At 44.9% G+C, this 24,926-nt stretch overlaps 8 protein-coding genes across 11 annotated transcripts; 5 read left to right on the plus strand and 3 right to left on the minus strand.

Moving 5' to 3' along the window:
* Nucleotides 1–10: 10 nt before the first annotated feature.
* LOC122618153 (U4/U6 small nuclear ribonucleoprotein Prp3) lies at nucleotides 11–2,249 on the plus strand. Of its 2 annotated transcripts, XM_043794305.1 has the most exons (3): nucleotides 11–152; nucleotides 222–1,245; nucleotides 1,300–2,249. In XM_043794305.1, exons 2-3 carry the CDS (start codon nucleotides 414–416, stop codon nucleotides 2,052–2,054), a joined length of 1,587 nt encoding a protein of 528 aa, XP_043650240.1. In that variant the 5' UTR covers nucleotides 11–152; nucleotides 222–413; the 3' UTR covers nucleotides 2,055–2,249. The 2 variants fall into 2 exon arrangements, with proteins under 2 accessions (XP_043650240.1, XP_043650239.1); XM_043794304.1 differs by having other exon boundaries at nucleotides 13–1,245.
* A 46-nt stretch (nucleotides 2,250–2,295) lies between these two features.
* On the minus strand, nucleotides 2,296–3,679 carry LOC122617359 (exosome complex component MTR3). Its single transcript, XM_043793199.1, has 3 exons — nucleotides 3,561–3,679; nucleotides 3,224–3,388; nucleotides 2,296–3,165 (listed from the first exon to the last, which is right to left on the minus strand). Exons 1-3 carry the CDS (start codon nucleotides 3,577–3,579, stop codon nucleotides 2,333–2,335), a joined length of 1,017 nt encoding a protein of 338 aa, XP_043649134.1. The 5' UTR covers nucleotides 3,580–3,679; the 3' UTR covers nucleotides 2,296–2,332.
* Nucleotides 3,680–4,356: 677 nt separating this feature from the next.
* On the plus strand, nucleotides 4,357–7,498 carry LOC122617193 (26S proteasome non-ATPase regulatory subunit 2). The gene is made up of 2 exons (XM_043792928.1): nucleotides 4,357–6,447; nucleotides 6,514–7,498. The coding sequence occupies exons 1-2, from the start codon at nucleotides 4,525–4,527 to the stop codon at nucleotides 7,354–7,356; spliced, it is 2,766 nt and encodes a 921-aa protein (XP_043648863.1). The 5' UTR covers nucleotides 4,357–4,524; the 3' UTR covers nucleotides 7,357–7,498.
* Nucleotides 7,499–7,697: 199 nt separating this feature from the next.
* On the minus strand, nucleotides 7,698–12,989 carry LOC122617194 (polycomb protein Su(z)12). 3 transcript variants are annotated; one of them, XM_043792930.1, is made up of 7 exons: nucleotides 12,352–12,989; nucleotides 12,232–12,278; nucleotides 11,470–11,959; nucleotides 10,563–11,409; nucleotides 9,619–10,442; nucleotides 8,747–8,902; nucleotides 8,539–8,680 (listed from the first exon to the last, which is right to left on the minus strand). In XM_043792930.1, the coding sequence occupies exons 1-6, from the start codon at nucleotides 12,539–12,541 to the stop codon at nucleotides 8,751–8,753; spliced, it is 2,550 nt and encodes an 849-aa protein (XP_043648865.1). In that variant the 5' UTR covers nucleotides 12,542–12,989; the 3' UTR covers nucleotides 8,539–8,680; nucleotides 8,747–8,750. The 3 variants fall into 3 exon arrangements, with proteins under 3 accessions (XP_043648864.1, XP_043648865.1, XP_043648866.1); XM_043792931.1 differs by having other exon boundaries at nucleotides 8,565–8,680; nucleotides 8,744–8,902; XM_043792929.1 differs by lacking the exon at nucleotides 8,747–8,902 and having other exon boundaries at nucleotides 7,698–8,680; nucleotides 12,352–12,983.
* A 238-nt stretch (nucleotides 12,990–13,227) lies between these two features.
* Nucleotides 13,228–14,101, plus strand: LOC122617195 (probable prefoldin subunit 6). The gene is made up of 3 exons (XM_043792933.1): nucleotides 13,228–13,451; nucleotides 13,527–13,752; nucleotides 13,836–14,101. Exons 1-3 carry the CDS (start codon nucleotides 13,379–13,381, stop codon nucleotides 13,912–13,914), a joined length of 378 nt encoding a protein of 125 aa, XP_043648868.1. The 5' UTR covers nucleotides 13,228–13,378; the 3' UTR covers nucleotides 13,915–14,101.
* Nucleotides 14,102–14,434: 333 nt separating this feature from the next.
* On the plus strand, nucleotides 14,435–16,630 carry LOC122616507 (Golgi reassembly-stacking protein 2). The gene is made up of 2 exons (XM_043791983.1): nucleotides 14,435–14,635; nucleotides 15,066–16,630. Exons 1-2 carry the CDS (start codon nucleotides 14,590–14,592, stop codon nucleotides 16,400–16,402), a joined length of 1,383 nt encoding a protein of 460 aa, XP_043647918.1. The 5' UTR covers nucleotides 14,435–14,589; the 3' UTR covers nucleotides 16,403–16,630.
* A 139-nt stretch (nucleotides 16,631–16,769) lies between these two features.
* Nucleotides 16,770–18,090, minus strand: LOC122616508 (metaxin-2). The gene is made up of 2 exons (XM_043791984.1): nucleotides 17,908–18,090; nucleotides 16,770–17,833 (listed from the first exon to the last, which is right to left on the minus strand). The coding sequence occupies exons 1-2, from the start codon at nucleotides 17,989–17,991 to the stop codon at nucleotides 17,108–17,110; spliced, it is 810 nt and encodes a 269-aa protein (XP_043647919.1). The 5' UTR covers nucleotides 17,992–18,090; the 3' UTR covers nucleotides 16,770–17,107.
* Nucleotides 18,091–18,314: 224 nt separating this feature from the next.
* Nucleotides 18,315–22,459, plus strand: LOC122616509 (rho GDP-dissociation inhibitor 1). The gene is made up of 6 exons (XM_043791986.1): nucleotides 18,315–18,391; nucleotides 18,454–18,489; nucleotides 20,446–20,645; nucleotides 20,709–20,818; nucleotides 20,885–20,999; nucleotides 21,565–22,459. Exons 3-6 carry the CDS (start codon nucleotides 20,462–20,464, stop codon nucleotides 21,759–21,761), a joined length of 606 nt encoding a protein of 201 aa, XP_043647921.1. The 5' UTR covers nucleotides 18,315–18,391; nucleotides 18,454–18,489; nucleotides 20,446–20,461; the 3' UTR covers nucleotides 21,762–22,459.
* Nucleotides 22,460–24,926: the final 2,467 nt, after the last annotated feature.

A 24,926-nucleotide genomic window follows, 5' to 3' on the forward strand; every position in this document is an offset into this window, starting at 1 on the left:
CACTAGCGACATACAACCCTGACTTGTATGATTCTTTATCCACCCTGTCTTAACGTGTATGGAAGAATTTTTCACCAAAGACCAAAATCCTTGTGTATTGCTTTTAAATTGCAAATCGCTGATTTAAACTCGAGGAATGTGCCAAGCAGTTGGTAAATAAAATTTACTTTTTAGTCCGACCCATTTAATTGCGAATTATGTCGTCCATTATCACGCGCAAGGATGGCGACGTCGACGACCAGAAATTTGCCAAAAAGCGCGCTGCCGCCTCAGATTCCAGAGGAGGTGGTGGAAGCGCCCTCGAAGCGCCCAAGAAATCCCGCTTTGATGTCCCGGAAAAGAATGGCGGTAGCGGTGAGAAGAAAGAAGAAACTGCCGTAGCCGCCTCGCTGAGTTCCACGCAGATCAAGCTGATGATGGCCCATGCCCAGCGGGAGATTGAGGAACGCAAGCGGGCGCTTAGTAACCTGAGGGACAAGGATCCGTTACTGGCATCAGTTCCTTCGATCGGAATGCCCGTTGCTCTAGCCACTCAAGCGCTGGCTAAAAAGCCCACACCCGAGGACTCGGAGAAGGCCAGGAAGATTGCCGAATTGCAGGCGCAGATTAGGGCCAAGCTCACTGGTAATTTGGCCAGTTTGATTCAGCCCACTGCGGTGGCGGCCGCAGCTGCAGCCGCCGCTCAGGCGCAGGAGCGGCCCAAACCCCTAATCCTGGATGATGAAGGACGCACTGTGGACAAGAGCGGACGTACCATTAATATACCCACGGTGACACCCACTCTGAAAGCCAATATACGCGCTAAGAAGCGTGAGGTGTTCCAGCGCCAAACGGGCTTGGGTGAACGTAGTGAGTCTGCAACTTCGGCACAGGATGAAGCCATCAAGTACTTTGACGACCGCATAGCCCAAAAACCCACTGTAAGGACCAAGAGGACGTTGAGGTTCCACGAGCCCGGCAAGTTCCAGCAGCTGGCCGAACGAATGCGCATGAAGAGCCAGCTGGAGCGTCTGCAGAATGAGATTTCGCAAATAGCCCGTAAAACAGGCATTTCGTCGGCCACCAAGCTGGCATTGATTGCCCCTAAACAGGACATGCCGGACGACGTGCCTGCCATGGAGTGGTGGGACTCAGTTATACTTACCCAGGATCTGGAGACGGTGGACGAGGCAAGCGGTAAGATAAGCATACGCCAAACAGCCATAAGCAACCTTATAGAGCATCCCACACAAATGAAGCCGCCGAGTAAGTAAAAATCTAATGCATATCCTACAAGCAATTAACCACCTTCTCCTTCAGATGAGCCCATGAAACCAGTCTATCTGCCGGTATTTCTCACCAAGAAAGAGCGCAAGAAGCTTCGTCGCCAAAACCGTCGCGAGGCATGGAAGGAAGAGCAGGAAAAAATCCGACTGGGTTTGGTGGCCCCACCAGAGCCGAAACTGCGCATATCCAACCTGATGCGTGTACTTGGTTCAGAGGCCGTCCAGGACCCCACTAAAATGGAGCAACATGTGCGGGAGCAGATGGCCAAGCGGCAGAAGGCGCACGAAGATGCCAACAACGCCCGCAAGCTGACCAGCGAACAGAAAAGCGAAAAGAAGCAGCGAAAGCTAAAGGAAGACACCAGCTGCGGTGTACATGTGAGCGTTTATCGCATTCGAGATCTGCAGGACAACCAGAGCAAGAAGTTTAAGGTGGAGACCAATGCCAAGCAGCTGCAGATGACCGGCAGCGTGGTGTTGTTCCGCGATTGCTGTGTGGTGGTGGTGGAGGGTGGGCCCAAGCAGCAGAAAAAGTATCGCAGACTCATGCTAACGCGTATTAAGTGGGAGGAGGACATCGCCAAGGGCAACGACGGCCAGGACGTGCCAAACTCATGCGTACTCGTCTGGGAGGGGACAAGTCAGCGTCGGCACTTCGGCGAGATCAAGTTTAAGATCTTTCCCATGGAAAAAATGGCCCGTGAGTTTTTTCAGAAGCACCAGGTTGAACACTACTGGGATCTGGCCTACTCAGGAGCCGTGCTTGAGGCCTCCACGGATCAACAGTAGGCGGCCGCTACCAATGTGGCAAAAGGCATTTTAGGAATTACTAGATACACTACAGTACTACAAATTCACTTTCGAAAAGATACAAGTCTGAATTAAAGTTCTGAAGCGCTACGCATTTGATGTTATTATTCTCGAAGCTTTTCGGAACTTTGGAAGTGCAAAAATTACGAATAAAAGTTTTGTCTGGACTCTAAATATTTCTTATTCGCATGATTAAAGTGGTGTAGATGGTTCAAATAGATTAAGGATATGTATCATTATGATTTATTTTCAATCTACTAATGCCTTTTTACATAGGGATCTTCTCGTATGTTCGACTGTATAAACTCTTCCGGTCCTTGCTTCTTTAGCTTCTCGATTATCTCCTCCAACCGCTGATCGTCTAGAGCGCTCTCGGCCTTTTCGCGTAGATCCAGTTCATGCTGCTCCTTCACCCGCTTTGTGAGTACGTCTCTGACTAGTTGTCTCAGGGACTTGTTGATGGCCAAGGTGTAGTCCAGCAGCTTCACATAGGTGGCAGGACTCAGATATCCACACTGCTGGCACTGGGCGATCTGTTCAAAGGTGTCCATGCTGGCGGTAATGATAAGGCCGTGCTCCTGGACAGATGATGGGCTGGTTGTGCTATCGGTGTTGCTGTTGCCGCGGTGCTTCCAGAGCAACTCCTCAACCTTGGCACTGGGATTAATGAAGACGTGATCCCGATAGATACATGCCGTGGAGGCTGTTATTAAATCGTAGGTGGAAATGCCGCACTCCACTAAAGCCACTCCGCAGCAATTAATGGCCGTGCTGAGTAGGCAGCCGTCATCGTCCAGAATAAGCACCCGTATGTCCAGCTGAAAGTTAAGGAACTCTGTGCGGCACACCACCGGCTCCATGGCCTTGGTCAGCATGCTGCCCAGGTGGCGTTCACGTTCCGGCACCGAATTCAAATCCCCTGTAGCGAAGGCCGCGAAATTCACATAGCAATTTAGCACGCCCATGTTCATTCTGCGGGCGCTGGCGCGGATTAGCTCCTTTGGCGGGGCCACAATAGCCAGAACCTTGGTGTTTCCATACTCCATGTAGGCGGAACCCCTAACTGTGGTCAACACACCGGCTCGAATGACTGTAAATTGGGAGATGTATTTAAAATAGATTAACAAATAAGGATGTGCAAGTCTAACAGGTGTTTCTGGGTGCCAGTTTGGTAGGCTCCTTTGCCGGTTTGTCCAGACTCTCAAAGAATTCCTCGCTGTCCTGCGGAGTTGTATAGGGCTCTTCCTTAATGGAGGCTCCATCGAGCAGGATGTTCTTCGTCTGGTTCACCGTTAGCATAGTACTGAATGGCCCTTTTGATTGAATAGAGAAATAAACAAACTAAATTCACATGTGGGCCGCAGAAATCGTTTTTAAGTTTTCGATTAAAATACGAATCTGGTATTTTTGTATAACTAGACATTTTATGCCGATTCTGGATCGTTTCATGGACTATCTAATTGTTCAAGAAATCTCTTAAGGTACCTTTCAGCCAAATAATCATTTTTATTTTATTAAAAGTAGTCTTCGGATTAGCCCGACTAAACTTTTGAATCCCCCTTATAATCGATAGCTTTATGGTATAATTTAGTGTCCAATCGAGAATAAAACCACATTTCGTCAGGTACCAGTGAAAAAAAAACGGACCCTCAGAAGATAACACGAAAAACCATGGACAAGATAATGCTACTCCATTCGTACAGATCACAGATTCTTCCCATGAAGGGTTTGGGTGTCTGCGGAATTGAATAGGGATGGCACGCTATAAATTCGAGGTATAGATACATTTTACTTTTGAATTTCAGTTAACAGTTGCAAGTAAGTCCTCCCGGGATAAGTGTGAGGTTCGGTTATATTATTTATTTGTTTAATTGCGCTGTTATGGTACTAGTACTGCATGTACCGATTCGTCGCTTCAATAAAATAAATTAAAGTGAAACACACAGATAGCTATAAACACTATCTTAAAAGAAAATATATGGAGAGTAATTCGGAATGAAAGCAATTCCCTTATGGCCATTTTGCCGAAGCTACCCATTTGCCGGGGGTTCATTGTTTGAAACCCAAACAAATTGGCTTATCTGTAGATCACGACATTTTCAAAAGCCACTATGTCGTTAGTATCCTGGTTCCTAGCTATTTTGAGTATTAATTTTGCTTGGCAAGGCCCCAAAATATCGATAAAATGAATTTTTACTACCATCACTATTAAAACGTTACCAGCAGCTGGAAACGCAAATTAAGTATTTTGGTATTTTAAGCAAATAAGCGCGGTATATCCTGGCGTTCGCCGGCTGGTCTCACTGCAAAAAGCGCTGTGTAATTCTGCTGTTTCAACAACGAAAAAAAGGGGAACAAAAGCATACACCGCATTACAATCAAAGCGAACGTAGTGCCAATTAAATCCCTAAAGTCAGACAAGTAGGCATCGCAAAGCAGCAACGCAAACATGACGGGCGAGACCAAGCTGGAGAAGAAGCCGCTGAAGCCGGCGGCCCCTGAAGGTGATGCCAAGGATCCGAAAGCCAAGAAAGAGGAAAAGAAGGACGGCAAGGACAAGGAACAGCAGCCGGAACTCTCCGACGAGGACCAGCAGCTGCAGGAGGAGCTGGAGCTGCTGGTGCAGCACCTGGAGGAGCCTGATGTGAAGCTCTACCAGCCGACACTGGAGAGTATGGCCAAATTGATCAGGGCCTCCACGACGTCGATGACCTCGGTGCCCAAGCCGCTGAAGTTTATGCGCCCGCACTACGACACCATGAAGACGGTGTACAAGCACATGCCCGATGAGCAGGCCCGCCAGCTGTGCGCGGACATCATCTCTGTGCTTTCGATGACCATGGGCAGCGGCAAGGATTGCCTGGCCTACCGATTCCTCTGCGATCGGAAGCAGCGCATTGGTGACTGGGGTCATGAGTATGTGCGTCATCTGTCTGGCGAAATTTCTGCGCACTATCACGATACTACGGGAGATTTTCGTGTGCAACTCATCGAACTGGTCAAGCAGATCATCCCGTACAATATGGAGCACAACGCCGAGGCTGATGCCTGCGATCTGCTGATCGAAATCGATCACTTGCACCTGCTAAGCGACTATGTGGACGAATCGGCCTATCCCCGCGTCTGTCTCTACCTGCAGTCGTGCTATCCTTACGTTCCCGAGCCGGATAATACCATTATCCTGGAAACCGCCCTCCAACTGTCGCGCAAGTTCAATCAGCACACACAAGCTATGCGACTGGCGTTGATGCTCAACGACATGGACAGGATCGGTGAGATCTTTAAGGAGCCCAAGGAGCCGGCTATGCAGAAGCAACTGGCCTTTATGTTGGCTCGCCAACAGATTTGCCTGGAGCTGGATGAATCGGTACCAGACTACGACGATCTTATGGAGATCATGTCCAATGCTAATTTGAACAAGCATTTCCTCAATCTGGCTCGCGAACTGGACATTATGGAACCCAAAACGCCGGAGGACATTTACAAGTCGCATTTGGACAACTCGCGCTCCCGCTTTGCGTCCATCCAGGTGGACTCTGCCAAACAAAATCTTGCCGCTAGCTTTGTAAATGGTTTTGTTAATGCCGGTTTCGGAGTGGATAAGTTGCTGTCGGAAGATGGAAACAAATGGTTGTACAAGAATAAGGAACACGGCATGCTCTCGGCCACCGCATCGCTGGGGTTGATCCTTCTGTGGGATGTGGATGGCGGTCTGACTATGATTGACAAGTACTTGTACTCCACCGATGACAACATCAAGTCTGGCGCTTTGCTGGCTTGCGGAATTGTTAACTGCGGCATCCGTAACGAGGTTGACCCAGCTCATGCTCTGCTCTCGGATTATATAGACAACCAAAATTCCTGCATGCGCGTTGGCGCCATCCTCGGTCTGGGCATCGCCTATGCTGGCTCCAATCGCTCCATTGTGATCGACACTCTGAAGACAGTCTTCTCGTTTGGCACCAACAATAAGAGTTCGGCCAGCGTGGAGATATTGGGAATTACAGCTTTGTCGCTGGGTCTCATTAGTGTTGGTTCGTGCAATGCAGAGATCACCGAGATCTTGCTGCAGACCATCATGGGTCTGACCAAGTCCGACCTGAAGGACACCTACACGAGGTTCCTGTTTTTGGGTCTAGGTCTGCTTTACTTGGGCCGCCAGAAGTCCACCGAAGCCGTGATGATGACCTTGGAGGTTTTGGAAGAGCCACATCGCAGCATGGCTACTACCATGGTGGACATTTGCGCTTACGCTGGTACTGGCAACGTGCTCAAGATCCAACAGCTGCTCCACATCTGCTCTGATCACTACGAGACCTCCAGTGCCGATGACGAGAAGGAAAAGAGCAAGAAGGACAAGGGCAAGGATAAGGTAATGCTGCAGGTTGCGAATTTGATAAATTCTTTAGCTAATTTCTTCAATTCCTAAATTTTCTAGGACAAGGAGAAGGAGAAAGAGAAGGAAAAGGAAAAGGAGCGCGAGAAGGACTTGTCGGCCACCCAATCGATTGCCGTGCTTGGAATTGCCTTGATCGCCATGGGCGAGGACATTGGTGCCGAAATGGCATACCGCTCCTTTGGAAACCTGCTGCGCTATTGCGAGCCGGCCATCCGTCGGGCCGTACCACTGGCGTTGGGCCTGATATCCGCCTCCAACCCCAAGCTGAACATCATCGACACACTGAGCAAGTTTTCGCACGATAGCGACGCCGAGGTGGCCCACAATGCGATCTTCGCCATGGGCTTGGTAGGCGCCGGCACAAATAACGCCCGACTGGCCTCCATGTTACGTCAGTTGGCTCAGTACCACTCGAAGGATCCCAGCAATCTGTTTATGGTGCGCATCGCCCAAAGCTTGACGCATTTGGGCAAGGGCACCCTCTCGCTGAGTCCCTATCACAGCGATCGGCAGCTGATGAACCCAATGGCCGTCGCTGGACTGATGGCTACGCTGGTTTCCCTGCTTGATGTGAAGAACCTGATCCTGAACCGATCGCACTATCTACTCTACACATTGGTGCCTGCCATGCAGGCCCGCATGCTGATCACCTTCGATGAAGAGCTTAACCAACTGCAGGTGCCTGTGCGCGTCGGTATCGCCATCGATGTCGTCGGGCAGGCAGGCAAGCCGAAGACCATCACTGGCTTCCAGACTCATACCACGCCCGTTCTGTTGGCCATCGGCGAGCGCGCCGAGCTGGCCACCGACGAGTACCTGGCCCTCACTCCGGTCATGGAGGGATTCGTTATACTGAAAAAGAACCCCAACTTTGTGAAATAGAAGTGCATTCAAACATTTAACATTTAAGGTCATGCGAGAAATTGAAGTTCAGCAACTAACTCCCAATAAATATTTGTTCCCCCACTGGCAGTTGATTCAAATGTCATTAATACGAAATATATCTACTTATAAAGAATAAAAACTGTTTGTACTTTCATTACGAGTTTTGTAGCTGGCAACGGGAAGCCTCTCTTTATGATGCCTAACCAGGAATACGGGCAACAGTTAGTGGTTCGGAAACTTGAATCCTAGACATATCAACCACTTCAAAAACTGCCAATCCCAGGCGACAAACGCATTGTACAAATATATATGCAAACTTTATTCAGTGGCTTTTAGCAATATTACCTTTGCGTGTGCTTGAAGTGAATTTTTATTTATGCATGTACATATATGTATATATAAATGTAGTCGTATGCTCTAGTGATAGTGTACTTGCTGGATTTTGAAGCTGTTGGAGCTGTTTTTCTTGTATGAATTTTACTTTAAAAATAGTTTTACTTATTGCTGTAAATATATATTTGTATACACTCTGCACTAATTACATATGATAAAATTGTCTCATTGTTTCGCCACAAAAGGTTAATTTACACAATCCAAACCAGATGTGAAGTGTAAGCAAGCTAATTCAAATCAGTTTTGAATTTGGTTGGTTTTCCATTAGCCCTGTAGATTTGTTATGTTATGTTTAAGTAACGGCCAAATTAGAGTTAATGTATATTTGATTTTAGATTACAATAATGGTGTAGAACTGGTAGCAACGAACCAAATGAACGATTTTGAGGTCAATTTCAAATTCGACACAAGTCTTAACAAATGTCCAACATGGTAAATCGGTTAAAATATAACACAACATAATAGAATATAGCAATAAAGTTAGGGTTTGCAAAACTGCCTGGCCTGGCATTGCGTCTACAACTTAAACAAACTAAGCCCTGCGATGCATGTGGTCAACGGGAGGCGATGATTGAGGAGGAGGTGGACGATGAGGAGGAAGATGAGGAGCTGGAGCAGCAGCAGCAGCAGCGGCGGCGCCTGCGTCAGCGCCTTTCGTACTTGGCCGGCACCGATAGCCTGGTGCGGACGCCACCAGCTCCTCCTCCCGCCGATCCGCTCGTTTTGGTCCTTTCTGATGTGGAGCGACGCCGGGCAATTGGGCGCTTGGTGTTGCCGCTGCTGCTACTGGTGTTGTTACTGGTTGCTGGCAGTGAATGGTTATTGCTTTTGTTGCGGTTGGCTCCACTTCCGCCTCCGTGTCCATTTCCGCTCCCTGCAGCGGCACTTCCGTCACTGTAGCGCTGCCGCTTGGTAAGCACTGTATTATCTACCGAATGTCCAAAACATATACCATTAGAGTGGGTCGAATTAGAAGCTAAAACAAAGTTACTACTTAATTAATTGCCCACACAGTTCTTGGCAACTGGGCTCGCAATTCCTTTAACTCCCACGGCACTATATCCGCCACACTCATCATCAATAATACCAACATCGACAGCATTATCGCTGTGGGCCAGCACCTCTGGCACATCCGCCGCCTGCTCCACATCTGCCACAGACCGCGCGTTCACATTGAGAGGAAGAATTCAGTTAAAGTCCAAAGGAAAAGCATACGGTTCAAAAGAAAAAAGGTCCAAACGATAAAATTTTGATTTGATTTTGATTAAATTTTGTGATTTGCTCTTGATCGGTGGCTTTCATTGTGAACTCATGACGATGGTGGAATGCATTGGTAGTTTGTACATATGAAGATGCATGTAGCGATTCCCATTCTTGGATATGTTATAAGTTTGGGTTGAATAAAGCTATTTAGACTGGCTCCATTGATGATGATATGTTAAAAAAAATAATGGCGGGTATGGGGCTTACAGAAATCGCAAACAATATGGTGTTCCATTATCTCACTTCAAAGGTCTAACGCCGTTTTTTTTTAAAAAGATAACTGAGAATAAAAGTTAAATTCCAATTTTATCTAACAGCAAATGATAATTTAATTTACATTTATTGTAAATGAGAAACTATGAAACATGTTATTTAAAATTAGGTTTCGCCAATAAGAGCGTTTTACTTTCGTTTTGCATATGGAAGGCTAACCAAGTTTTTAAATTTACGAGACGATTAATTTTTCATAGCACATAATGTTTGGTCAGATTACTGTTTGAAGTCCCAAGCCATTGGAAATAAAAACAAACAAAAAATTACTACAATGAGGATGAGGCTGGAATGCTGGGCATGGCATTTCCTGCATGCTGATGCGGCACTCACCTTTGGAGCTCAGCTTGCGCTTCAAGGGGGGTGTGACCGCCAGCCGCGATCCGCTGACATTGCGTTTCTGGCCATGCTCGGAGCGTCGTTCCCTACTGTTGGCCAGGGTGCTTAGTGGCTGGTCGGCGCTCTTCTTGGCCACGTTCTTGCTGTTGTTGCCGCTGCCGTTGGTGCCATTTTCAGTGGCCTTACCCTGGACTCCCGGGGCGGCCGCTGCACTGCCTCGTTTCAGATGAGCCGGCATTCGCTTGGGTGGCTGCATTGAGCTGGACACCGCACCACTTCCGGAGGTGGATGCGGAGGAGGTAGATGCTTGATCTGCGGGCGGTGCTGGTTTTTGGGGTGACTTGAGTGTCTTGGGATCTTCCTGCTTCTTATGCATGCCCACGTCTAACCAGTACTTAAGTTGCTCCTCGCGCTGCCGCTGCATCAGCTCCTGACCGGCGGCGTACTTGCTGAGTAGACCCTGAAGCTTCTGTACCGTCTTGTAGACCGTCTCGGCTGCAATCAGTCCGTAGTCGAAGAGCGAACACATATGCAGGATGAAGTTCCTGTAGAGATTCTTGCGCACAATCTCAGTGCCTTTGGCGTCGAGGAACATCTCGCAGGCGATCGGCAGCTGGCAGTCACCTACAAATCCGTGACGCATCACGTGCAGGTTCCACAGCTTCATCAACTCCTTTTCACCCTCGTTTACGTCGGAAAACTCGTCGATCATCTGGATAGTCTTTTGGCGCAGCCACAGCGGATCGCTCTCGCCCTCGGAGTCGATGTCCAGCTCTTTGGGATGCACGGGAAGACAAGTCTCCGTATGGTGGTAGAGTCTGCAAGGAGTTTGTTAAAGTTTCGAATTAATTGAAAGTTGATTACTGCTTTAAAGCTAAAAGAAAGCATTAAATGCGAAACTGAAGTGAATTTAACTCCGCATTCAAATGGCGCCTTACCTGTTGTGACCAGTAATGTACGATCGCTGGTTGCTTATCTCGTCCTCGTCCAGCTCGAGGAACTCGTCTAGACAAGTCTTCTGCCGCCTGGGCCGGCACACCATCAAACTTGTGACCGAAGTGCGTCGCACGGGGCCGCAGGTACGGGCAAACGAGGAGCCAGATGGTCCGGCCAAGTCATAGGGCGATCCAGCGTACGAGCCATCGTAGGCATCATTGATGGTAACATCTATGCGAGCTCCACTTCCAGCCGGCTGGTATGTGAAGTTAAAGCGGGCGTGGCACAGCTTTAGATGCTTCAGCAGGGCATACAGACGCAGGCAGTCCAAACCGCACCACGGACAGTTGAGCTCCTGAGTGTACTCCGTCTGCTGGCGGGTGTTATTGCTGTACATGAAGTTGTACACGATTTGAGTATGCTCTGGTGTGGTCTTGCACAACGCGCTGCCTCCCCCACCACTCTTCAGTCCACTGCAGTTATTGTTGTTATTGTAGTTGTTGTTGTTGTAGTTCATCTCGGCCACCGCATCCAGATGCTGGACATAACGCTGCAGCTCCGGAGCCGAAATCATCTCGGGAAGCTGCTCATTGGATAGCGTCAGATGGAACTTGAGCATGGGACTCTGCTGGTAGACATCGTAGGTCAGCGAAAGTGGAATGTAGCTATCGGGCATCGTTTCCCAGGTGCATTTCTTTGGTGAGAAGGACTTGATGCTAGTGGAATTTAGAGGCTGCAGCATGGCCTCGTACTCGCCTTCGGTTATGAATCCGCTGGATTTCTCGTACAATATGAGCTCTGACCCGAACATTTTCTCATTACGACGCGACCGCTTGTTGGGGGGAGTTTCTGCAGTAGACGGAATAGTTTAGGAATTGTAGACCGACTGAGCGCTGTCAATGAACTCACCTGCGTTCTCGTCGTTGCATTTACTCGGTGCCAGCACCTTGATGCGAAAGAGCAGCTTGTACAGTGTGTGCTGCTCTCCCATGGGACGCATTGTCTGGAGAGGAATGCTAATGGTGGCATGCTCTCCCACACGATCCTTTGGGTTGTACACGATCTGCGAGCATTTGCTGAGCAGCTCCTGAAAGTCCAGAGTGCTGTCCTTTCGCTTGCTGCGTGTGATCTTGTATAGCGTTGTCTCCACACTCACAGATTCGCCCGCTTCGCAGAGCAGCTGTTCCTGCAGCAAATCCTCGCCAGACTCGCTGTCCATCCTCGCCGGCAATTTCTCGTGCAGCGAATCGTAGATGACGTGCAGGTAGTTTTGGCTCACCGCCTCCGACTTCTGTGTTATGCTCTCCAACATCGAGTTTACCTGGAAGCTGGCCCGTTTCTTGTTGTTCCGTGACATCCGCTCCTTCATGTAGCTGAGCGTGCGGTTGAGGAAAATGGGCTGTGTTTAAGAAGGGATATTAGTGACGTTTCTAAAGAGATTTAAGACAGTTCTGGTACAGATAGATAAATATCTCCATAACTGGAGCCGCTTAGGCTAGACTTCGGTAGCTTATCAGTAGAGTTCGGTAGCTTATCAGTAGAAGTGGAGTCCTATTTGCGATTTGGTTGAACCTGAATTCGGGGAATCCCTTATTCGAAGCTTTGCCCGTAAATATGTATGGGACACCCCAGTTGCAGAGGCAGGAATACTTATAAAAGATATCAACTTACGTTTGTCTCGTGTCGATTGCGCAGGTAGCGATAAATCTGCGTGGGCTCTGAAATGTAATTATTCAATGGATGATTCGATGGCCCGAAGGTACACAAATCCAAGGTTCTGGTTCTACTCACTCTCAAAGGCCTGCAAAAAGAGTTCCTGCTCCTGCTGGTGGCCATTGAGTTTGACCTGGCCCTCGGTCGTCGGCGGTACAGTAGAACCAGCATTACCCGCGTCCGGTGCTCCATGGGTGAGGCCATTTATGCCATTTGCGGCAGATCCCTCCGGATTATTGTCTTTTTCGCGTTTTTTCGCTGGGGCCATTGTGTTTGTGTTGTTGGCAAGGGGGACGGGGGCGGGGGCAAAGGGAGAGGGCGGTACTGATGGCGGTACGCTTTCCACGGATCACTATTACAACCGCACGCAATCGCTTTTAATTGGCACACATTTTCGCCGCATCAGAGTCCATTTAGAGTCGGTTTTCGTTAGTTTTTCGCCGAGCAATGCGTGTTTTTTGCCGTCCTCCTTTTCGGCGCGAAATCTTTTGCTTTTGTCTCAGCGTTATTATAGGCGCACTAGCAACGTTACGACTTGCATGACGAATGATTTCATATTGCTCTTTAGCAGAGGCACACTTTAACTAATTATTTGTTCATATACACATTGTACTTGTTTGAGTAAATGAGTATTAAGCACTTTATTTTCTTCCAAACAATGGAAAAGGGAGCATTATTTTTTTTGCGGTCATGCCAAACATGCAGTACGCCAGTCCTAATACATTGAGAGTTTGCCAACACTGTTTTGATAATCTTCAAATCAATTTTCTTCAATTTATGTATGTGCTTCTCCGTTTAGTGCAAATATTTTCTAGAGGCATTAGCTTACTTATTTTACTTTTTTTTTTTGCTAGTTATTATAATGAGCAAACATAATTAGCCTTCCTTTCAACAGCTGTTATTGGCAGTACTTAAAACAAGCCAATCACAGCCAAGTGGCAACGACAGAACTTTTTTAGCATTTTCAATGGAAACCATATTTGGGCACACTGCACGATTTATTCACATGCAAAATCCGAATTTTGTTAAAATTATTAACAACCGGTGAAGCAACTGTTCATTAAACACTTAATTCCGACTAAACGCCTGCGGTAACTAAACCAAAATGGACAAGAACAGCGCAGCATTGTACAAAAAGATTCAGACCGAGGTTGAGTCATACCAGAACCTGCAAAAATGTGAGTAAATGCCAGGCCATCTGGTGGATAATTTTCACTTATGTACATGAAATGCACATATATCTTGCTGCACAGCCTGCGTCAAGATGGTGAAGCAGCGGGCACTGCTAGAAAGCCAACTGAACGAGAACAAGTGCGTCCTGGACGAGCTGAACCTTTTGGGCCCCGACAACAAGGTCTACAAGCTCTTCGGACCCGTTTTGGTCAAGCAGGAGCTGGAGGAGTCGCGCCAGAATGTCGGAAAGCGCATTGAGTACATCTCCAAGGAGCTGAAGAGCTCCACCGACACTCTGGAGAGCATGTGAGTTGCCATCACTTAGCCTTGTTTATATGCAGCCTAATAAAGATTATCCCATTTCTCTGGCTTCATTTTATCTCATCCAGGGAGAAGGACATGCAGAAGCATCAGGAAACCATGGCCAAGTACCAACAGCAATGGCAGGTGGCGGCGGCAATGAAGTGAAAGCCCTCGAACATATAAGTTATAACTTATTTTGGGACAGCTTGGTGGCTTTTGAAACTCCTGGCACGACCGCTTTATCTTAAAATAAATAAAAACCATGAAACCCCGAAAAACCAATGATATTCATAATATGCATAATTGGTTTATTCAGTGGATGAATAAAAAGATCATTTAGTGTATTACTATATAAGGAACTTGTATGCTTTTTTTCTCCCAGCTAATTCGAATTATCTTTAAGGATTTACTGCCTTTTAAATGCCTAGAATTGTATACATTTGTTAAATGTAACATTTCAACAGTTATTTGTTTTATTAAGCAAGACATTATGTAGTAAATATAAAAAAAAAAAATTAAAAATATGAAAATAAATGTAGATTTTATTTATGTTTTTGTTTCTATAAGAAACAATTTAGTATTTTTTTAAAGCTTATCTTGGAATCATTGGTGGAAGTCCCCTACTAAAAAAGTACGGATCAGCTGTAACTTTTAGCACACCCACTGGACATAATGTGGCATTCCAGCGGCGGCGACCTGCTGCCACACTAAAAATTGCGACAAAAAGTTGCCACGAAGAACAGAACTTATTTGTTGGCAGAATATAAATCGGAGTTCCAAAGCGTCGCTTAAGTCAGATCCCTGTTTCGGACTAGAGCTTGACCTGAACGCAGTCAAACGATGGGCTCGAGCCACAGTATCCATGTTCCCGGCGGCGGCACCGAAGGTAAGTGGGCAAACAACTTGTTCGCTACGGACCACGTAAACCTGCCGCTGATCCAATCAGAAAAAAGAATACTACAGTCTTGCCTGGCTATAGGCCACCCTAGTCTACGCTGCCCTGTTTTTGAAAACCAGGAGCCTAGAATCAAGGCAAATTAAAAACCATTATGAAGTCGTGGCATCATTGTCGCCATACCTAATGTAAATACCCCACTTAATATGCTTCCTATGATCTCCTTCGATATCATGAAAATATATAGCATATATAGTTTATATGGTGGGTATTTCATTTTTCTAATCACACCTGTACATTTTATTTAGACAAAGCATATCTGCTTTTAGTAATTCACATCCAAATTGTTTATTCTATAGTCTTAGTTTGATATTTGAAATATACAAGTATGGCAATGAAATTTATTATCCATAATCCACAGGCTACCACGTACTCAAGGTGCAGGACAACTCGCCGGGCCAAAAGGCCGGACTGGAGGCCTTCTTTGACTTCATCGTCGCAATAGCCGGCACACGCCTGGATCAGGACAATGATATGCTGAAGGAACTGCTTCGGCAGAACGTTGACAAGCCGGTGCGGCTCACCGTCTATTCCAGCAAGACGCAGACGGTTCGCGAACTGACCCTCACGCCGAGCAATAACTGGGGTGGCCAGGGACTGCTGGGCGTCAGCATACGGTTCTGCTCCTTCGAGGGCGCCAACGAGAGCGTCTGGCACATCCTCGAAGTACATCCCAATTCGCCAGCTGAGCTCGCTGGACTGCGAGCCTACAGCGACTATGTCATTGGGGCGGATGCTATACGCCACGAAAACGATGACCTGTTCACCCTGATCGAAACGCACGAGCAGCAGCCTCTGAAGATGTACGTTTACAATCTGGACGATGACGCCTGTCGCGAGGTGACCATTAAACCAAATACCGCCTGGGGTGGCGAGGGAGCCCTGGGCTGCGGCATTGGCTTCGGCTATCTGCATCGCATTCCCGTGCAAGCAGAGCCAGTTCCTACTAGCTCTGCGGCTGCTCCTGCTTCTGCCGTCGAGTCCTCTGCTCTTCTGCTGACTGCCGGAGGAGGCGCTCCAGCTGTTGCTCCAGCAGCTTATGCAGGATCCGCTGTGGTCGCACCAACGTTGCCTTACATACCGCCGCTGGCCAACACCTTTGGAACCACAAACGCCGAGGTCAGACCACCAACTATTGAGCCACCGGCACAGAGCTTGTTCAAGACCTACTTCAATCCAGATGAGGCTACCGATGCACTAACTGCGGCGCTAGAAACGCAGGCCACCATTGCCGAACCCGTTCCCGCTCCGCCAGCGGTGGCTGACGTGTCCGTGGCGCAACCGCAGGTTCAGGTGCCCGCACCAGCGCAACAATTGCCGCCACCAGCCAACATCTTTATACCCGGCGTTTTTGATCCCAGTACGCAGCAAAACGCTACTTTAGGTGGCATACCCGCTGCCCAGCTGCCATTTCCACAGGCTACAGCAGCGCCAGCGGCTGTGCCCATGTTCTCTGCACCACAACAGTCTTACATGTCGGCCCCGGCTGCCCTCTCCTATTCAGCCGGTGCCCAGACAGTGCCCTCTTATCCGCAGGTGCAACCCTCCATGGGTGGACTGTTTCCCACGCAGCCAACGCCGTTGCCGCCACAAATGGCCCATGTCTTCGCGCCACCAGTACCACCGCAAGCTGCAACTGCTCCAGCGGCAGGCAACGACGAATCATCGGGACCGGCAGTAAATCAGGCTGGAAACTAAGACTTCTACTGGGCTAATGGACCAACTGCTAAACCTGGACAAATTGTCGTTAAGCTTTTATTTTCGAGAATCATCTGATTGTTTTGTATGATTGCGTTAGCAAATATCACAAGTGGCGCGATTGGGTTGGCCAGCTGCATGCAAGATGTGTACATTGCATTCATAATAATAATCTAAATTAATTATAACAATAAATCAATAAAAATATATATGTATTTAAGGTCTTTACATAAACGAGCTTTTAATACGTATTTATAGCAGGTAATCTGCTATACATCTATCTGTAAGGTAAAAGGTCTTGTTATATTTCTTCAAAAATATGGAACGGAAAAGCAAGGCGAACAATCAAAACTATGTTTTAACCAACAATTTATTTGATGTATTATACCAAAAATACTCACACAATTTCATTATCCAGAAAGTTATTTGCTGAAAAAAATATATTAAAAGTATTATAGAATTGCATAGCTCCGGCTTAAGAAACTTGCAGATTGAGCCACTTGTGCAACAGTAAGACGACAAAATGATAATGGCAGCAAAATCAATTCAATAACTACTTTTAAATGCTAGAAGAAATATATTGGTGATTTATATCGATTGGTATTAAGGACATTATTAATTGCATATTTAAGCGGTTGTGCAGCGCAGCACAAAAAAAAGAGGGTAACTAAATTTATAAGCATTTAATGCGACGACTACATATAACTAATTTGGCAGACACCTGGTCTGAAAGTACTTCTCATCGACGAAACGACAGAACTCGACCAAGTGCTTGAACTTCTGCACCGTTTGAGCCAGCGCCATATTCGGCAACGTGGTCGTCAGAATGCTGAAAAGGTGTCCAAAGGCGATGGCGTCCAGTTCGCAAGGCTGATCGCCGTAGAAGAAGGGCGTTTCGGGCGACTCCTTCAGCTTGTACTCGAGGGTCTCACAGCACTTGGCCACCTTCTCGATGACGCTGTCGATGTCCAGGTCGTCCCACTGATAGACCTTCAGCAAACGCAGGGCGTTCCTCCGCTTCCCATAGTTCTGCATGTGATTGAGGGGCCATGGAAAAACGACTCCGTTCCTGGGAGCAGTGACCTCCTTGTAGACACGCTCGTTCTTGAAGCTAATGTACAGCTCAGCCATGGTAAAGATGTTTTCCACCAGGGACACATAGGTGCGCATGTCCGCCTTCTCGTCCTCGTCCTGCCAGTTGCCAATGGCCAGGTCCTTCTGCTCCACAAAGTTCACAATCGGCTCGAACTCAGCAAAAATGAATGCGCCTGCTCGGATGAAGGGCAACTTGGTCATCCTGCCGCCCGGCGACATGTGCTCCGCATTGGCGCAGGATCGGATTCCGAAGGGCAGGTTGCACATCTTCAGGTAAGCCTTCACAGCCAGGCAACTGGCGTTTTCCGGCAACAGGATCTGTTCTGCTTCATAGGGCTGTTGTGATGTACATATGAACGTAAATGGAAGGATATTGCTACTGAAGGCTTTGGGCTTATTGATGGTCTCACCTGGTAGAGGGTGGCGTCTTCGGGCCACGGCTCGGCGGCCAGTTTGTCGGCCGTATGCAGCTGGCTCAGGTACTGCGATGTCATTGCAAATCAACTGAATTAATTGTGTTTTTCAACTTTCGCACCGAAATCGCCGATGAAGTAACATGCAGCTGTTTACTGGTGCTGCCAGTCTGTTGGAAATAAGAACGGAACAGCGCTGCCCATCTTGTTACAGTTTTAAAGTTCTTATTGGAAACTTATTCAAAACTGTAGAGCTACTTACTAATAAATAATTTGTATTTTAACCCTTACTTACAGAGTATAAAATACCTTAAGTGGAAAGCATTCTTAAAACTAACCACTTTTTCTAAAAGCTAGTATTTTTGGACAACAGTGTGAACAGATGTCTTTTGCAAGCCCATTTCGAGTTTCAGTATTCTGACCACAAAAGCATACGTTCACACTTGCAATTCCCATTTTATATTATTTGCTTTGTTTAAAAGTTAGTTATCAAAAGTTGTTAAAAATATAAAATACAGTTAATTTTCAGTGATTAATTTGCAGAAATCGTAGTATTGGATTAATTTCGCATATTTAAAGGTGAGTGCGCGTCGTCGCCAATTTGTCAGTGTGTCTGTGGTGTGTAAGTGCGGTGCGTTTCAAAGCATTTTACTTTTAAAAATATAAATAATAATTTTGTAATATTTAAGTGCAAGCTGGCGTTGTTAGCAAATATATTTGGGTGTCTCAGGCCAAGAACCACTCCCAAAAAATTCTACTTGCAAATCAGTGACGATTCATGTGCCGGCCTCGGTGTGCGTGTGTGTGTGTGTGAGCTGGTGTGTGTGATTCATTCGTCTGGGGTTTTAACATTCTTCGTGCACATTTCTTTATCAGAAAAGAGAAAAAGAAGTGGCATGGTTTGTACTTTTCCCTGAATTATCCCCACACTTTGACTGTGGCGGGGGGTCCTCTGGCTCTCTCTTTCTCTCTCCGGCTAGCTCTCTCGCTTGCACCTCCTTCGACTCTGGCACATTTGTTTGGAATTCAAAATTTCAGTTTGGTCAGATTGTTCTTGAAATTACCTTTTCTCACCCATCCTTAATTGCTGCGATTGTATTTATTGGCCCAAACTTGCGTTGTTGGTCCGAAAATTGTTTATTATTCTCTGCCATTCCCACACAAACACGGAGAAAAATTTTAAGTGCTTTCAGATGCCTTATTTCGAAATATAACGATTAGATCTGAAAACCCATATCGTAATTTGAAGATTGAATCTACGGACTTTTGGGCACCAGTATGTATTTATTAATATTTGTATACAAAAATAAAAATCCTAACAGATAGATAAATATGTAAAAAATATGTATGTGGAAAATATGAAAACTAAAAATTATAGCTTAAACTGATCACATTGTTACTGCTGTATGTACACATGTGCCTTTGAAATCGTTTTGTATAGACTCAATTTTATTACCTCACAACAACTTGATGTCAAGTAATAACATTTCAGTTTGATGTACTTTTTTGCCCGGGCACAATGCATGCATATATATACATATATATATATATATGGCCAAATCTGGAGAATCGAGAATTATTATTGGCCCAACATTCGTTGAAAATGGACACAACGCTGGCGACGTGTATTTAGATAATGGAAAACAACGCAAGATAATAATAAAGGCATTCTCTGGGGGGCGGAGGCCTCTCGCTTTTTGTCGCCCGTTCTGGTCAATATTATTCAATGCCGATACCCGCTCTCTCCCTCCATCGAGTTCTCCTGCCTTATCTAACTGCCGCTCCGTATTTGGTTGGACCTTCTTTACTTTCTGAGCGGAACAGCTGCAGGTCGAGCGCCCCTGCCCTGCCCTGCCCCGCCCCTTTGCCAATCAACACGTCAGTTCATCAATGCGTTAATAATTGAAATTTAATCAATATTATTGAACGGGCATATGAAGAGGCAACATTTGTTCGCAACAGAAGCACTCGTGTTGCCAAAAAAGTAAATAAACCTGCTTTATGGTTACTGAATGATATCACAATCAGTAGGGGAGTATATACAATATGTTTGCGATTTGGGTTAGGCCACGCTATTTGTTGGGTTTTAACATTGTAGTTTGAACCAACATCAAAATGTACAAACTACTATTTTAACTTATTTAGATAGCAGATTCTTATTCATTGACTTCTTTTGGATTTCCGCCCGGCATTAGTCATGAAGCTTAAATCTGAAAAGAGCGACAATTTTAAGAAGGGAAAATACTGTTCCTCTATTTTTTGATTCGGGAATACGTCCATATAGTCCGATACGATGTAGCAGATATGGTAGTTCACAGCGCACATGCTTTTATATATAAAACAACATCATTATCGTCAACATGTTACTCACACTACTAAAAATATGCCTATGACCCACAAGCTTCTCCCAGAGAAACCGAGGCATACTAAACAAAATCTGAAGCAGCAATTCAACAACAGCACCGATCGAAACTTAGACCGGTGCTTCCCATTTAAATGTAATTGATTGATAAACAAACGATTGCGGTTGGACAGTTCTAGGTTAACAACCATGGCCGAAACGGAGACGAAGCACCATCCCGAGCACCACGACGAGGATGTCCATGATGCCAACTACCAGGCTCCGCCGGAGAAGACCATCGAGGAGATAATGGCCGCCGATCAGGAGGACGAGAGTTTGCGGCGCTACAAGGAGGCACTCTTGGGGGCCGCCCAGGCAGAGAAAATTATTGTTGGTAAGTGTGTAAACTTAGCCCCTAAAATTAGAATACGCGGATTATAATAACTTTGCCACCCAGATCCCAATGATCCTCGGAAAGTTATTGTAAAGAAACTTGCCCTCGTCGTCGAAGGACGCGATGACATGGAATTGGATCTTACCGGTGACCTTAGTCAGTTGAAAAAGCAGGTAAATATTACTAACCATTACTTAACCATTTGAATACTTTTGTTAATGAAAAATGTACTTTGACAGCTTTTTGTGATCAAAGAAGGTGTTCAGTACAAGGTGCGCATTGATTTTATTGTGCAACGTGAAATAGTCCATGGCCTTAAGTATGTTCAAAAGACTTCTCGCTTGGGTGTTACTGGTAAGTATTTGGACCTAACATTTGATTTTTTATTGGCAGAGTTAGCTTTAGTTGAATCAAACTTTTGGTACTATTTTAAAAATCCAATCCAATATAAATCCGAGTTATTTCTTTACTGTTCTAAATTTCTTTTCTGGTAATTTATCTAAAATTATAAATGAATTAACTTTACTGAGCGAGTGTGCTCTAATATTGTAAATATTGTTAAAAAGTGTGCTATTAGTGATTTTCCATACGTTACGCTATTCCTATTCGAGCACTTGTAGGTCTTCAATTTTCTAGGCCGACGCGAAAGGGTTAGCATTATACCTCAGTTTTTGATCGACATTTGAACGGGCAAGTTGAGTTTTGTTCTTACAAAATGGGAAAAGGCTGGTTCAACGGTCTATATCCTTTTTTTCACATTTGCCGTACTAACTTTAGTCATGTGTTGAGAATAACTTGTATCCTATTATCTTTAATGCCAATCCCTCAATTTGGAATGTATAATTTTTTAAGTTGTGGGTAAGCTGGTGCCGGAAATGTAATTCGTTACTAAACCTATTGTTTTCGCACTACTCTCTAGTTGACAAAATGAAGCATATGGTTGGTTCCTATCCGCCGAAGAAGGAGATTCAGTTCTACTTGACCCCCGCCGAGGAGGCACCTTCAGGCACATTTTCCCGCGGCACCTATTCGGTCAGTTCGGTCTTCACGGATGACGACAAGCACATACACCTGGAGTGGGACTGGACCTTTGAGATCAAAAAGGACTGGGCCTAAACAGCACACAAACACACACGACATACAACATACAACATACGCTTTTTGTTTCCCCCAATATGTCTTGTAAATGAGTTAATTTTTGTTCCAAAAGTGTACGCGAATTTTTCCAAAAATGTAATTGATCGTCAAGTATTTTTGTTAACGGTATTAAATTTTAAATATTTTTGTAACTAAAGTGTAAAGCCATGATAAGTATTTTTGATACCCTATTTGCAAATTTCATGTGTGCAGATGAAGAGCATTTTTCGCCTAAGTCCTCAATGAGACGCCAAGTCGGTCAGTCAAGTCAAAACCAAGTCAAGTCACTAGGCCAGTCAGTCAGTCGTTTGGTTCTAAATGCAATTGCCTATGTTTAACATACATTTTCAAACAGATTAACAATTGGGTAATTAACTTTAAGAAAGTTGTTTGCATTTCGCTATGTATTTAAATTTGATGAACGGAATGGTTTATTGTGAGATTAAGTCGCCCGAAAACTGAAAGAAAACAGAAATCATGCAACCCAAACTGTTAAATGTAACTAAAGCTGATACTTTATTATGCATTTGATGTTTGTGCGTCGTGGAATCACTTAAATCTACATTATTCTAACTATATACTATCTCTGTGTATTTTTTGTGTACCATATATGCGAATGCTGATTGAATGCAACCGAAGAGCAATAAATAATAAAGTATACATATTTTAAAATAAAAGCTTACTTTTATGTTTATATTTGTTAACTAAATGTAAGTGAGTATATTATTTTTTCATAATATGGGTCCCATAAATTATTGTGGCAGTGTGTGCACAGATTTTCCGTAGCCCAAGATAAGTTAGCTTCACACTTTATAATGCTTATCAGCTTACAATGACAAGGGGCAAACGTCTTAAATTGTGGCCAGAAGCGTAGGTAGAGCACTAAATATTTTTGAAGGTGTACAAAAGAGAGCATTTGTGAAACATTTCTCTGTTTACATTCGAATTTCGAATCCATCAACAAGTTGCCAGCCTTTTGTTGCACCTGACATTACCAGCATGTTGCTCAACAATCACCGCTTCAATACAGAAAATAATAACCGCATTTTATATTTCAACGCACATTTGTCTTTGGAATCGCGAGCACCTGCATGAATAAGTAAGTGACTTTTTCGGGAAGGGCTATAGTTGCCAGAAGAAAAATCGCGTAATTTAAGAAAAACAAATCATTTGTGTATTCGGGAAATGGCCTGGGGCATTCGTGTGTTTTTGGGGTCCGTCAAAGCTGAGATTTTCCAGGATGTATTACACACTTTTTGTTTTCTTGACTTTTTTTATTTCGCGAAAAGTAATTACATGTTGACAATTAACAATTAACGTTGTATAAATGAAATTAAATACCCGTGTTATACGATTTTTTCCACTATATCACTATATATATAATATCACTTTCGTCGACACTTATGACTTATAGCACATATGTATATATCTAAATATATGTTCAGTTCAGTTCGAGTCCTTTTAACATTACCTTTATGACATGCCAATATTTTTGCATCGAACACGGACGTCTATCGCTGTCCGTTGAGGACACTTTGATTGACGGACGGGCCGTCGAATTTTGGCCTTCACCCGCATTGTTCATTCCGATATTCCGCATTTCACATACCACATTGCGTGGCAATGTGGCCTTTTAGCCCGAAGCAGCCAATTGTCCCGCTGCACCTTTATGGTCCATTGCATCCGGGATGGGGCTGAATAAAATTTGCAGTAAAAGCCAGGAAAAGCCAATGGAAACAGGAGCGTCTGGGATGGCTATAATAAAGTAGGAATGAAAGGCAATCAAAGAGGAAACCAGAAAACGCAACAGGCAAAGTGCTCGCAAGAACACGCAAGCGGAAATGCGAATGGCGGTTCATTTGTCCCCATGTAGGCAGTGCTGCTAGCGGTACCATTTTGTTTTTCGCACAGAGTGCACTGAGAGAATTTAAGCCCACTGGAAATATAACAATGAAAATAAATTTCTCACTCCATTTGTAGATAACGGGAGAAGTTAAAACTACATATGTTTTTTTCAAGTTTATAATCTTGTACGCATTTGCATCTTGCATACATTTTGTTTTTTCTGTGGATAGCCCATCACTGGTACTGGGATTATTGGCATCTGTTGCTCTGGAAAAGCCATGAAATGCAGCTGATGTCAAGCCAAGCAAAAATGCATATTTAATCTCTACAAATGGTATATGTACAGCATTTATAGCCGCTAATGGCATTTATGTGTTTGCATTTATGCAATTGCCCCATTTGCATGATTTTAAAATATTTTTAACTGTTATCCTATATTGTTATCTTAAATTCTTATCCTATATCTCCGAGCTAACGATATTTAACAACCAGGCAAACAAAAACACAGGTAAATTAATATCTCAAAGCAAAAGGCGGGGCAACAAAGCATTTATCCATAAAATATGCTTAACACAAGAGTCAAATTATACTTGGTCATGTGGCAAAATTAAATTTCCATTGTTCAAAATTCAATTAGTTTCATTTTAGATCTGATGTTTAAGCTTACACCTTTATTCTATTAAATTTGCCTGTATGGCAAGTTTTGCTAAGCCTATTTAAACATAATTAAACCCAACAAAGATTTGGCAACTTTTTGGTTTCTGCTGGCCTCTGATTTGGTATGCGGGTCAGCACACGGAGCAACGTGCGAAACTTCTATCCTGCTCTCTGCCAGAGGGGCCAACGTGGCGTATGATGAATTTCATTCCACATTTGCTGTGGCTTGCTGTTGAACATAGATAGAAAGGAGCAGGGGGCGGGCTTATTGTTCTTATTATTACGCTTTCTCTTATTTTAGGCTGTTAGTTATAGAGCCAAATTAGTGGTTAGATAGACGAACTAAATTTTGCTGTAATAAGGTGTTTTGTCATCTTGCAACCGCACAAATAACATTAACATTCTACAAAGCAAATTTATATAAATTCTGATTAAAAAACTTACTAACTCAATAAAAACATACAAAATAAGTATTTCTTCTATTACATCACTCGCCTTCTCCCTCACTCGCAAGGGTTATAACTAGTTTTTTATGGCTTTAATACTTTTTGTGGCTTTAAGGAAGCACACGCAAGTTAGGCAAGTTTAAAGGGGAGTGTCAAACACATCAGAAACCTCTGAAGCCAGTTACCATATTTATGC

The sequence above is a fragment of the Drosophila teissieri genome, chromosome 3L (assembly GCF_016746235.2).
Source record: "Drosophila teissieri strain GT53w chromosome 3L, Prin_Dtei_1.1, whole genome shotgun sequence".
Lineage (NCBI taxonomy): Eukaryota > Metazoa > Arthropoda > Insecta > Diptera > Drosophilidae > Drosophila > Drosophila teissieri.